The 12,252-nt window shown below is 36.3% G+C and overlaps 1 protein-coding gene across 1 annotated transcript in view; it reads right to left on the bottom strand.

Annotated features, from left to right (window-relative positions):
• The window catches only part of HTT (huntingtin), a 76,606-nt gene that overhangs the window by 35,285 nt on the left and 29,069 nt on the right, over window positions 1–12,252 (bottom strand). Inside the window, exons 20-33 of the mRNA XM_010015069.1 lie at window positions 11,877–11,940; window positions 11,359–11,459; window positions 9,738–9,884; window positions 8,569–8,689; window positions 8,279–8,355; window positions 6,318–6,469; window positions 5,702–5,904; window positions 4,699–4,825; window positions 3,902–4,029; window positions 3,105–3,215; window positions 2,471–2,548; window positions 1,546–1,768; window positions 875–954; window positions 581–742 (exon numbers count right to left, since the gene is read on the bottom strand). Coding sequence (XP_010013371.1) covers window positions 581–742; window positions 875–954; window positions 1,546–1,768; window positions 2,471–2,548; window positions 3,105–3,215; window positions 3,902–4,029; window positions 4,699–4,825; window positions 5,702–5,904; window positions 6,318–6,469; window positions 8,279–8,355; window positions 8,569–8,689; window positions 9,738–9,884; window positions 11,359–11,459; window positions 11,877–11,940 — 1,774 coding nt within the window. The remainder of the gene's footprint in view (window positions 1–580; window positions 743–874; window positions 955–1,545; window positions 1,769–2,470; window positions 2,549–3,104; window positions 3,216–3,901; window positions 4,030–4,698; window positions 4,826–5,701; window positions 5,905–6,317; window positions 6,470–8,278; window positions 8,356–8,568; window positions 8,690–9,737; window positions 9,885–11,358; window positions 11,460–11,876; window positions 11,941–12,252) is intronic.

The following is a 12,252-nucleotide window of genomic DNA, read 5'->3' as shown; positions in this document are numbered from 1 at the left end:
AAATAATTCTGACAATTAGAAAAGTGTATATTTTGGAAGAAGGAGGAGCTAAAGACAGGCACTGAACATCACATATAGTTCATTCTAACGCTTATGAAGTGTTACCTCTACAGTTACAGAGGATATGGAGAATCTTCTTGATGTTAGAGCTTATTATAATTTGCATGAACCAAGGCCACATTTTACCTATAGTCTGTATATTGCCAAGTATAACTTTCTCAGTCATGTAACACACATAACTCTCAATACAGAAAGATGGTATTTCTATTTGTAAATTAAGTTTTAACAACACATTGTATTGTCCACATCATCTTATTCCTAGTATCTCAATCTGATGAACGGTTCTTAAATAGTTGTTGGAGAGCTCAGAAAGTAATTTACATGCAATAGAGAAATCAAATCTGAAGCTCTCCCTGGCTGGGGGTGGTAAGAGGGCAGAATTTGAACCTCACCCTCCTGTAAGTCTTTGTTTTCGCCTATAGTACAATGACCGGATTCCTGCAAGTATCTTTGCTGTAAATATGAAGCCCACAGGCGAGACCCCTGTATTGCAAGTTTCCCCAGGTGTTGAGGTACCAACCTGATCTGAATCCAGAAGACAGTAGTTAACTCGTAGCTGAACCAGTTGAGCAAGCAAGTCTAGAACTTGTCTCTGCAGCTGTACCGATGTTGTTGTAGTATATTGTTTCAATGCTTTTATGACAAGGGGTTCAAATAAACGAATGTGACTGTGAATAGCATTCTGTAATAGAGAGATTTTAAAGTAATCTAACATCTGAACAGGTCTCTGATTCAAAACCAAATTATGTTTTAAAGAGGCAAAATGCTTTAAGTCTGAGGTACAGACCTTTCAGGAGTACAGAGATACAAGTACCTTATCAGCACGATGTTTTGCTGCAGTGGAAATGCTAGTTTTCAGTTGTGTAGAAACTTTTTGCAGCACATCAAACCATCTGTCATAAAAAACAAACAAAACCCCATTAACATTAAAAAGAAAATAAAATGGGGGGGGGGAGGGGGGCGAAACAGACACACTCTCTTTAGATGCATACTGTTCTACCAATGTCAACTTTTCTTTATCTACTTGACTGTTTCAATATTCTTAGTAAAATGAAAAGAACAGAGGTAACCTACAGCACACTTTTATCAGATCACACAGATTTTGTGGACAAACATCTAGCAGAGAAGTTTCCGGTTTTTGCTTAGTCATCTTTTGCCTTTCCTTTAAGGCTATTTCCTATAATGAGCAAATTAAATAGTTTTGAATACAAGCATTTAAAATTACTATGCTTTTAAAAAAACTTAAGTGATACCCATTTTAATGATTTAGCTTTGATTTGTAAACTCATTAGAGATCATCAATACAGTGTTGTATTCAGGATGCCACTACCAAGACAAATTACCCTGCTTAAGTCTACAGCAAAAATAATATACAATACTGTAATTTCAAGTTACTTAGCTCCCCTATGATACTTGCATTTATGAAAAACAATAAAAAGAGATTCCAGTTCAAGCTAACATTATATCATAAGGGAAGAAAATTACCCTGTTTGTCGTGTTCCTGCTCAGCCTGAACCATGTTCCTTAGACTAGCATCAGCAAGGGCCTGTGTAAAATGTGTGTATGGTGCCATGAAGCAATAATGATAGAGACCAGGTCTCAAATTAGAAGAACCTAAGCGTTGAGCTTTGCCTTGAGCTTTGTTGGGATTTGAAGACAAGCCATCGTACTGAGAAGCCAGATTTGTCCCAAACAATGTTTTCAATAACTAAAGAAGAAAATTGGAAGGGGAAAAAAAAAAGAAAAAAAAAAAGTTAACATTTCAGGAAAGGAAGACCGGGGGGGGGGGGGGGAAAAAAAAAAAATGAAAAAGACCAAGTTGACTTCTCATCTTCCCAAAGGACTTAGGAGGAAAGGTTAAAGTTGCAAACTGTGGATCATATAGTTATATAACAGACAGAAAAAAGCTGGAAAAAGAAACCAATCCACACCTTGCCCCAAAAGATATGATTGTTTTCATAACTGAAGCTATTTCCATGTGACATCTCAATAGCCTACTAATGCTCACCTCCCACCAAAATTAAGCTTTGATGACTTGAACCCAAATGTTTTAACTGGAAGCCTGAAAGAAATCCATCAGTAAGGCAGTTCTTCACCTTGGTTTTGCTGTAGTTAACTGCCTACAGAACATATTTGGGAAGGCAGGAAGCAAAGTGGTTTTCTGAGCATTAGCTAAAACAGTTCTCTGAATTGGAAGCAGTTCAAGAAGAAATTACATTATTCAGACAGTATCAAGTTTCAGAACAAGTCATAACAAATTAAAGAAAACATGCTCTGTTTGCTCCACCTGGGCTACTGTTTCCTCACATTACTTCCCTTAAAAGAATGTGCAAAGTCTTAGTGTCCAACTAATAACTTCAGGACATCAGGATTAACCTCCCAGTAATACACAAAAAAATTACCTCCTTACCTGCTGTACACAAACTGTTGCCATTGTTGGCTCTCTGTTGAAACATGATTTTAGGTATCCCAAAATTTCTTCGACACACTAGAAAAGCAAAAAAATAAGTGCACCTAGTTGCCTTTTTTACTTTATTACATGCAGCATTACTATGAAAACTGGACAACAGCACAGGTTGTTTTACTAACTAAAACAACAATAATTTAAGGGTAATCATGGAGGTGTGCAAAGAAATAAAAAAATGCAAGATCTGCCTCCTAATCTTAAAACACCACAACACATACCACTACAGTTAAGGAGAGGAACAGGAGCAGTGTGCTTTCTGACATTTTGTATATTTAACATGAATTTATTCAAACATATTGATAGAGTAAGGTTGACTAAAGACAAGCTATTTTCCTGGTAAGAAAAAACTCCACATGAAATTTCAACAGTAAAAAAATTAATCCACTTTTCAACTACAGCAATTTAACCCGGAAAATCTGCTTTAGCACATTCTACCCAACACTGTGGTAACACAGCGCTTCTAGGACTACTGTCTCTCTCAACAGCACCAATTTAAAATGAGTATGTGCTTTTTCCCAACAAGGACACGGCTATTGGAAACCTTAACTACAAAAGAAAAACCACACAGATCTCATACCTTTCCAATGTCTTGAAGAGTAGCAAGTTCCAAGATTTGAGACAGAACATCCAATGCAGACCGTAAGAAACATCCAAACTTTTCATTACTGTTTTGGAGATCCAAAGTAACCTGGTCCCAGAAAGTAAAATCACACTTTTTCTTAATAATTACTTGAGAAGGAAATAAAAATTACAGAAGTGGGTATTGACACAAATGGATCTTTTGCCTAAAAATTCAGCATGGTTCCATTAACACCACTGACAGCTCAGGCTCCCGTACGAATGGCTGGAAAATAGGACTTCATTTTGACTAAGAAAGAGGATCTTCTAGCTTGAGGAAGTTACAGCATCTGGAAATGCCTAGAATGTTGACAAGTAGCAGAGAAGGGATAATGTATTTCTCAGAAACACAGTAGGTGTAGTAAGAAAACAATCCCTGAAGTATAAAAAAAATCAGATCACCAAGCCCTTAGGGAATGCATCTTCTGTCACCTGAACTAATAAGGAAATAGTTTACCAATCCTGGAATAAACTGCAGAGAAAACAGACATTGGGATCTATTTAGTACTGCCAAGCCACCAAACGGTCATTTGGTACCAGCATTAGACAGCAGAGAAACTAGAACAGGGTGACAATGCCTATTAGAGGGGTTTGTTTTAATTCCTGGTGGTTGTGATTATTTTTGTGTGTGTGTGTATTTAAACTGTTTACAGAGGCAAACAAGTGAGTCTCAATACATGCAGAGCCATGTTTAAGAGAAACAAAGTGATTGCCCAACCACCTTGAATAATTCAACCACTTGAGATCATGCAGTACCTTATAATTAGCATGGGTTGCTTTCAAGACATCGTATAACTTCAGATATGATGGAAGGTGATAAAAACTTCCTACTGAAGACGATTTACTTGTTGGAACAGGCCCAGCAGCATCAGTTTGCCTAGTAGCTTAAAAGTATATCATAGATTAGCACAGCATACTTTCTCTAGGACCCTCAACACATTATTAGACAGCACGAATTTTTCAATCTGCATGCAGATTTTAAATGGCAAACACACATGCTGTACAACTACAATATGAACTAGCATTCCAAGAAACCAGCCCTCTGAAATAAGACAAATTAACCCAGGAGGCTTATTACTGAGTGCAGGTACAATTTACAAAACAGAATTGACACCCATTTCCTTCATTCGTTAAGAAGGAAAAAAAAAGTTTTCAAGATTCAGAATCTTCTTTCCAGGAGCAACAGAAGCTACTCCTGCCAAAAGGCGCAGAGCAAATTTCAAATTCCTTCGTAAAACACTTGCAAAAATTACTTCTTAATTTTAGTCAATAGCTGAGAAGATTAAGAAAAACAGCGAGTCAAAGGATTCAGCGGTACCTTGCTTCTGAAAAGCACAGTTAATTTGAATGAAAACCAAAACAGTATGGAAGCCCCCACCCACAGCTGCCTTTCCTGCAATGCAGTACTGAAGAAGAACTTCTCAGAGCGGGTCTGCCAGCCTTTTGAACCAAAACTTCAGAAAAGCAGTTAATCGGTCTTATTTTTTCTCTCCATACTGTAACCATACTCAGGGGAGGATGGTAGGTGGGTTAATATGAGTAAGTGTGCTTACCCGGACTTGCTTCACCACCCTTTTTAGGGCTCATTGGCACAGAAGCCTGTTCGACAGCCTCCCTCTCTTTTCCCTTCCTCCGAATTGGACTAAGAGAAGGTGGGTTCGTGAGAGAAGGTAATGCTGCCTATGATTAAAAGAAGCTTTATTAATTTTGTATAGACAAGTAGCTTTTTTTCTTCTACACAAGTGTTTCATCTTTTGTTTAAACTCCCCATTATTCGACTGAAATTAAATTGTCTCAACTCTCAGGTTCAGGACATGGATTTCCCGGGTGAAAAGGAAGAAGTTTACTGTTTTCCCTACTTTCCCCTCTCAACTTCAGTGTAGGTCAATGAGCAATGAGGTGAACTCAATGACTAAAATTTCTTTTGATTCCAGACAAAAAGCATTGTCCTGGTTTCAGATGTACCAGTTATTTTTACTGGTTGGGTTTTAAACCATGACAAACATCAAAAAATATTCTCACATTTGCAAAATATAAAGAAATTAGTAATCTTAATAACGCTGCTCTCAGTCACCAGGCAAGTCTCAAAATGTAGATGCCTCAAAAGAACCCAAACCCAAAACAAAAACCCAAAGCCAGAAGTACCTCACAGGAGCTGTTTCAGAAGTCAAGATACTTTACAGGATATTCAAAAGATACAAGAGTTATTTTTAGCCCCCAAAGGAACTCAGTGCATTACAGCCAGCCAACAAAGCCAAAAATCAACAGATGTTGACTCCATTTACTGTACACTCCTCACCGAATTAATGTTTCGATTTTTAGGAATAAAGGGTTCATAATTTAAGGTAATATTACAAACACTGCAGACCTAAGGAAAAACATGTTACGTGGAAGAATGATATGCATGTTCTTTTCATGTTATTTGCTTTCCTACCCATAGTGGAGTCATATTATTAAGGTATGAGACGAGATAGTTACCCATATCAACTCTAAAATGAAGAGGTCTTTATCACAATAGTATGTACATCACACAATTTATTTATTTTTAATACATACCTTTACTGCTGGGCCAGGAGCAACATCATCCATAACATGTGCACAGATATTAATGACTTTCAGTAGGTGAGAAAAAAGCTGTTCTACTAAAGTAACAAGAGTTCGATCTGCTAGAGCCGGCCAGGGCTCCTCCTGCTTTGCAGCACCTTGGTTTGAATCTTCTTCAGCACTCCAGGGATTCTTTAAGCACTTTGGAGCACTTGCTGCAATAGAAATCACATTATTTACAGAAAAATAAGATAAAAACCTTGGAATTAAGTATCAGAAAATTTTAGAAGCATATACGGTTATCATCTCTATATGAACAGAAATAGAGAGAGCCTGCATTTTCAAAACCAGCAGTAGGTGCATAGCTCTAAACAGCAAAGAAAGTTAACCCTTTGTACCCAGCCTGTACTAAGCATCCTGAATGTTCCCTTTGGCAACTAGAGGAAATGTTCAACTTAGAGACAGTATCTTTTCAAACATCCTGGGTGCAAGAAGTTTCTTCTTTAATTTCTTCTGTTCTATCATGCAAGTATTTTATTGTGTGAGATCAAAACTGGGTAAGGTACAGGCCTTCTGATGCCAATGGTAAAAATATCAAGACAATCCTACTTTTCTAGTTCTACCTTACCTGCAAGCAAGTTTCCAGTCAAAATCAAAGCATCCTGATGTGCAGAGAGGTCCAGTGGGAACCATGCTGATGAAAGGAGAGACAGGACCATGCCGGCCATTCCAATGGTGCAGCCCTTTTGAGCTTCATCTGAAGGACTTGGCTGGGAATCACTGGAAGTTTAATTTCGGAATGTCATGACCTTTTCCTCCCCCATTTTGCAAAGTTTAAAGTCTTAAGAAAACTAGCAGTCAAGTAAACTACAGAAACACACTCAACTAGGACTTCAACAAACAATTTACAGCAGAGACCCAACAACACTTCATCTTCTTAAAGAGCCACTACTTTTTTTTAAACAGCAAATATCAAAGCTGCTAGTGACATCTACTGATGAGCTAAAGAATTCTGTATTTCATTGCTAACCAGTATGGTCCTGAACTACCTCCAAGTCAAGTCTTCTGCATAGGCAAGTCAGGGATGGAAGACACAAGCTACAGTATTGCAATGTAACAAGATGTTTGTCAGAATACTATATGAATTACACACATCATTTTAAAGGTGTAAGGCTTGCTTGATATTACTAACATTCTTTCAGGAAAAGATTTAATGCAACCTCTAAATAAAGGGGTTTTTTTAATTTATTTAAAAAAATAATCCTCTAATGTAGTCACTCTAATCTAATACACCTAGAGCAATCTCAGAAAATAAATTTACACTAAGAGCTATTATTTCAACAAAACTACATAAGTAATTACAGTGCCTTCCTTTTTTAATACATATTTTCATATGCAAGTATTGCCTACTATATATATAAAACCTTAAAAACCCATGAATTAATCCATGTTGAGTTGTACACAGTTGGAATGCAACATTTCAAATATTGACAATTCTTAAGACAAAAAAGGAATTCTGGCAAAATTCTCATGTTATTATCCATGTTATTATATTCTTATTACCCAGAATTATAAACATGTGTATCATTCCACAAAAATAGTTACAATCTAAATTAGCACAAACACAGGCCAAAAATCTGTAAAGAAGGAATTAGAGGAAAGAGCAAAAGCTATGTCACTGCATCACTGATAAATATTAGATGCATCTTAAGACCAACGTTTTTTAGCCTGGAAAGTGCAGAAGACGCATTGTTGCAATTCTGCATTTTGTCTTCCAGCTAAGCACTGCTGGCATCCCAACCTACTTCAGTTGTTAAAACTGGACCTATAGCTCACAAAACATCTTTTAGAAAGCATACAGAGAGCATGCTACACTTATGGCCAGCAAGGGAAGAAAGGGCATCCCAACAAGAACAGCAGCTGGAGGACAGTTGTTGGATTTTGTGGTTTTGTTTTGTTTTAAAATAATTGACACAAGTTATGTTAAATCTATTTAAAAACCAAACAGCTCTGCACATGCACATCTTCTGTAGCTAGTTTTACAGCTTATATGAAGCACATTGATAATCAGAGGCAAGATCAAAGCTTTAGAGTTGCCAACCTTACACTTACATTCTGAAGAAACCCGTCAGAATCTAAGTACTTTGGGGCTATCACATATTAAATACATAACACTTCATACTGGCTATCTCATTTGCTGTTCCCATTCAGTGTGCCGAATGAAAACAATTTAAATACATCTGACAGACACTTTTATAGTTACAAAAAGCAATTATGATGCAACTTCCTTTACAACTGTTCTTCAACATAAACATGAGATCAAGGTGAAAATGATTATGTTCTAATTTCAAAGAGATGTTACAAGACAACACCCTGAAGATAAACATTCTTTCAAAAGCACAGGAATTTTTCTCCTATTACTTCTTTTGGCAGGTCCTGACCGTATCTATCTATCTATTACAGCAGCTGCAGCCAATCCTGTGACATGTGCTATGGATCCAGAGATTAAAAAATGCTGACACCTAATATTTTTTAAAGCAACCTGATGTTATACTCTTCTTTTTGAAGTTCTTTACTGCTATAACATACCCACAGTGCCATCCCACACTCCAGGTGCAGACTGGAAACGTTGTGGAGAGAAGACACAAAGCTTCACAGCAGCCAAACTGGAAAGTTAACACCAAGAACAGAATCAGTTTCATGACTGGAAGAGTTAGCAACAACAAAGTATCTTAAGAGTGAGAATTAAATGTATGACTATTGCTACTGCCACAGTACCAAAGATGCAGGTACAAATATAGCCAAGAAATAATAAAAAATAAAGCAAATGAAAAAGAGAAAAGAAAAAGTCAGCTGCTACAGCAACTAAGAAAACTCACCGTAAGTGCTCGTGTAGTGGATATTGTCAATGCATGGGAAATTGCTGCAATAACCCTTGAGAGATTGTTTTCCATAGTGACATCAGTTGGACTTTGAAGCATGTTGTAACCTCTATATGTTCTGAAACAAAAACATTTAACACACTAAAACATGCACTGAAAACAAAAAACAGCTCAAAAACTATTATGGCTTAAATAACTATTATTTTACAGACTGCTTATAAAATACAAAATCTGAGAATACTCTAAATACCACCTTATTTTATTTTAGTATTTTTTCTTCTTTACTAGCAAAAGCAATTTAATTTATAAATCAAATCTTTTATTAGTAAACAGTAGACCAACTCTCAATACCTAAGTAGGTGCTCTAGAGATCACCACCAATTCAACATCAGTCTTTGCTTTTGCATGTTCACAAGCTTTGGATTACTGCTGTAAAAGTATTATTGCTGCAGAAAAAACCCATTATTTTGTATCTGAAATAACATTGTCCACAAAGTTCTATTGTTTCCATACTACAATAGATAAATCTTAAGTGACACAATCAAGACCATGTATGGAAAAGGCACATAATGAAAATATTGTACAACAAGCTGATAGAGGCAAAGAGCCCCCATAAATGTATACAACTCATACTGTCTATAAGACAAGACATCTAAACAGAAGAGTTTAAGGAAGTGTAGCTAGCAGCAAAAAATACAGCAACAAGATCACACTATCAAAATCAGAATTTATTTTTAGGTTATACAGACAGTACAGACTTCTGCAACCACAATCAATGAACAGGATTTGAAGAGTTAGAAATCTGGATCAACAACATACCTAAAGGATAATAATGTTCACAAAGAAGTAGCTTGCAAAACTGCACTTGTGCAATTTAATGGAGAAGTAAAGGTAACCTCAGGATGAAGAGAAGATAAAAGTTTATCACAGAACCATGACTCCCTATGATCTATGTGTGAGCACATCATTAGTAACTCACACATCAGTCTATTCTTTAAACACAAGTCTGTTTCTGTGGAACCTAAACCTACCACAGATGTTCCTACAGACTGGAAAAAGAATTCATAAGCACATGGATTTGCAGGATTTAACTATGCTTTTAGCCATTACAAATTGAAATTTGGGTCCATGTTCCTTTTAGGGCAAGACAAGGACACGTAACATACCTGGTGATGGTGCTCACTGCAAAGTGAGATGGAGGCTGTGTTTCATGCATTAGTAGTTTCAGGTAGACACTACTTTGGTCTCTTGCTACTGCCACAACTGGATCAGCCTGTCCTTGATCGCAGTTATAAAACAGCTTTGGAACAAGCCTTAAGGATAATTGTCAAAGAGTATTATTCAGAAATTATTTAATATACTATTTAAAATACATTTAATATACATTTCAGAAGGGTGCACACACCAATCAGACATCAAATTGTCAACTGTAAAAGCTGCTACTAAAACTGATACTGCATAATTCAGCTTAAAAGCAGCTCTTCATTATAATCAAGGAACACAAATCAGGACAAAAACTGACATATGGTTGTTAAAAAAAAACCCAATCGTTTATAGATACATCTACCTATACACACTGCAATGACCACTTCACTAGAGTATTTCTCTCTCAGTGTTTCCCTACCTCCCCAGATGTTTTCCCCATGGATATCTGTGTCAACAAAAAACTAATTTCTACCTGAAAAGGACAATTTTTCACCAACCAATTTCTAGGCAGTGAACCTTAAACATAAAACAAGACCCAGTCTTCTTGAAATTTCAACATTTTCAACTTAGACAACAACAAAAACTACAGTAGACACTTTTTGTAATTGCACTGCTAGTACTTCCAATGAATGCCCACACTGGATGTTTCTAGGGGCTTCTTCAAGCTTGGAGCAATGTTCTTGGGCAGTTAAGTCTTTTCCAACCTTAACACATGTGCTGTCACTAAGCCTGAAGATATAGAGAAACTCCAACTTGTTACCACTCAGTTAGCAAAATAACTCCATTTCAAAATCAAGTCCATGAATAAAAGCAACAAATACTAACTATGATGCAACACTGAATGACTTCTCTATTAAGCTATTTCTGCAATATAAATGCTTTCAATTGACAAAATTATCAGAATTTTTAAGGTTTCATTATCCTTTGTTACTAGGAATGCAAAGCAATCAATAATCTGAAAAAAATAGGAAAGAGACTCCTCTGACAATAAAATATTCCAGAAATTCATATTACATACAACTTCTTTAAACAGAAAAAGTAAGCCCTTGAATTCACATCAATAAACTACCAACTAATCCTTACTGTTTGGTGCAGCAACTGTAACTGTAGTAGGGTACAGCAAACAGCAGCTTGTTAAACAAGATTAGCTACTTTACTATCATCAGTTAGTATGAAAGTTTTAAGCTACACCACTTATAACCATGTGGAACGTACATGTTTGGGAGTTCAGACAACTCAGTAGAACTGCAACAGTTTAAGGCCATCAGCTACTGCCAGGATACTGCCTGAATCAGTTCAGCATGCAGCAAACAAACTTGAAGTTGAAATTGAAAGTGACCCTCAGAATGTAATACAGTTAAATATAACTGTAGTGCTAATAAAGAGCCAAGTACAATTGCCTGATGGTTCAGAATGATGCATGTTCTAAGTACCACAAAGCCACGTTTGCCTCCCATCTCTCATTTAAGCAAAAAACCAAAAGCACTAAGGGATTATTTTAGTTACAGGTACACAGTAACACAGAAGTACCTTTCTAAACTTTTTTTTTTTAAAGGAAAGAATAAAAAAAGCCATATATACCTCATTAATGAGGCTGCAGCCACATGTCTCACTCTTGGATCTTCATCTCCAAGCAGACATATCACAACATCATTAAGCACTCTCTCCTGAAGTTTTAGTAGCTAGAAAGTAAGTTTGCATAGTAGAATTCCTTGAACATTTTCATCATTTGACCAGATTGTTAAAAGATAGCTAACAAGTGTAATTTCATCTGTAATCCAAGTCTGTAAGATCATCTTTACCTTAACATTGCCAAATACACCATTTAAATACATAAATGCCTAAACCTTTTTGAAGTCTAAAAAAAACAACACAGCAAAGCCACATACACACCAGAGAACACTAAGATACTTGAATCTCAGTAGTAAAGTATCTTTCCAATTGTAACAAGTCTCAGAGCATGAGCTTTGAGACTCATGTAAGTATAAAACATAAACAACTATTAGTGTTTAGAAACTGATGTTTAGAATGTAAAACATGAAGTGCTGAAACTGAACTTAATCCAGACACACAATACACTTACTGAATAATTTACTTACACCAGTATAATGATGAACACCTCTGTGCAAGCTCTCAGTTTTTCCTTCCAAGAAGCTGACTAACCTACAGTAAACCAGAATTTAGAGTACATTAGTTAACATTAAATGTTATTTCTCCCTTCAGTGCTCTGAAGATTCTTTTTATTAGTTTTTTTTAAACACCACTGCAGGGAAACTATAAAAAGTAAAACTTTTTGCTCCCTTTCAAAAGGTAAGCTATTCGCTAAACTACTACCTGGTTAGTGCAACATAAGAATTACTTTGCTTTAGTTAAAAAAAAGGTTATTTACACATTGTGATTGTAATTGTTTTGGGCTTTTCCTCCCTCCTTTTCCACCCCACCAGGGAAAAATAAGACACTTTTGAAAAGATGGCA

The sequence above is a fragment of the Nestor notabilis genome, unplaced genomic scaffold (assembly GCF_000696875.1).
Source record: "Nestor notabilis isolate BGI_N333 unplaced genomic scaffold, ASM69687v1 scaffold1635, whole genome shotgun sequence".
Lineage (NCBI taxonomy): Eukaryota > Metazoa > Chordata > Aves > Psittaciformes > Psittacidae > Nestor > Nestor notabilis.
This window is presented reverse-complemented; position numbering and strand designations above follow the sequence as displayed.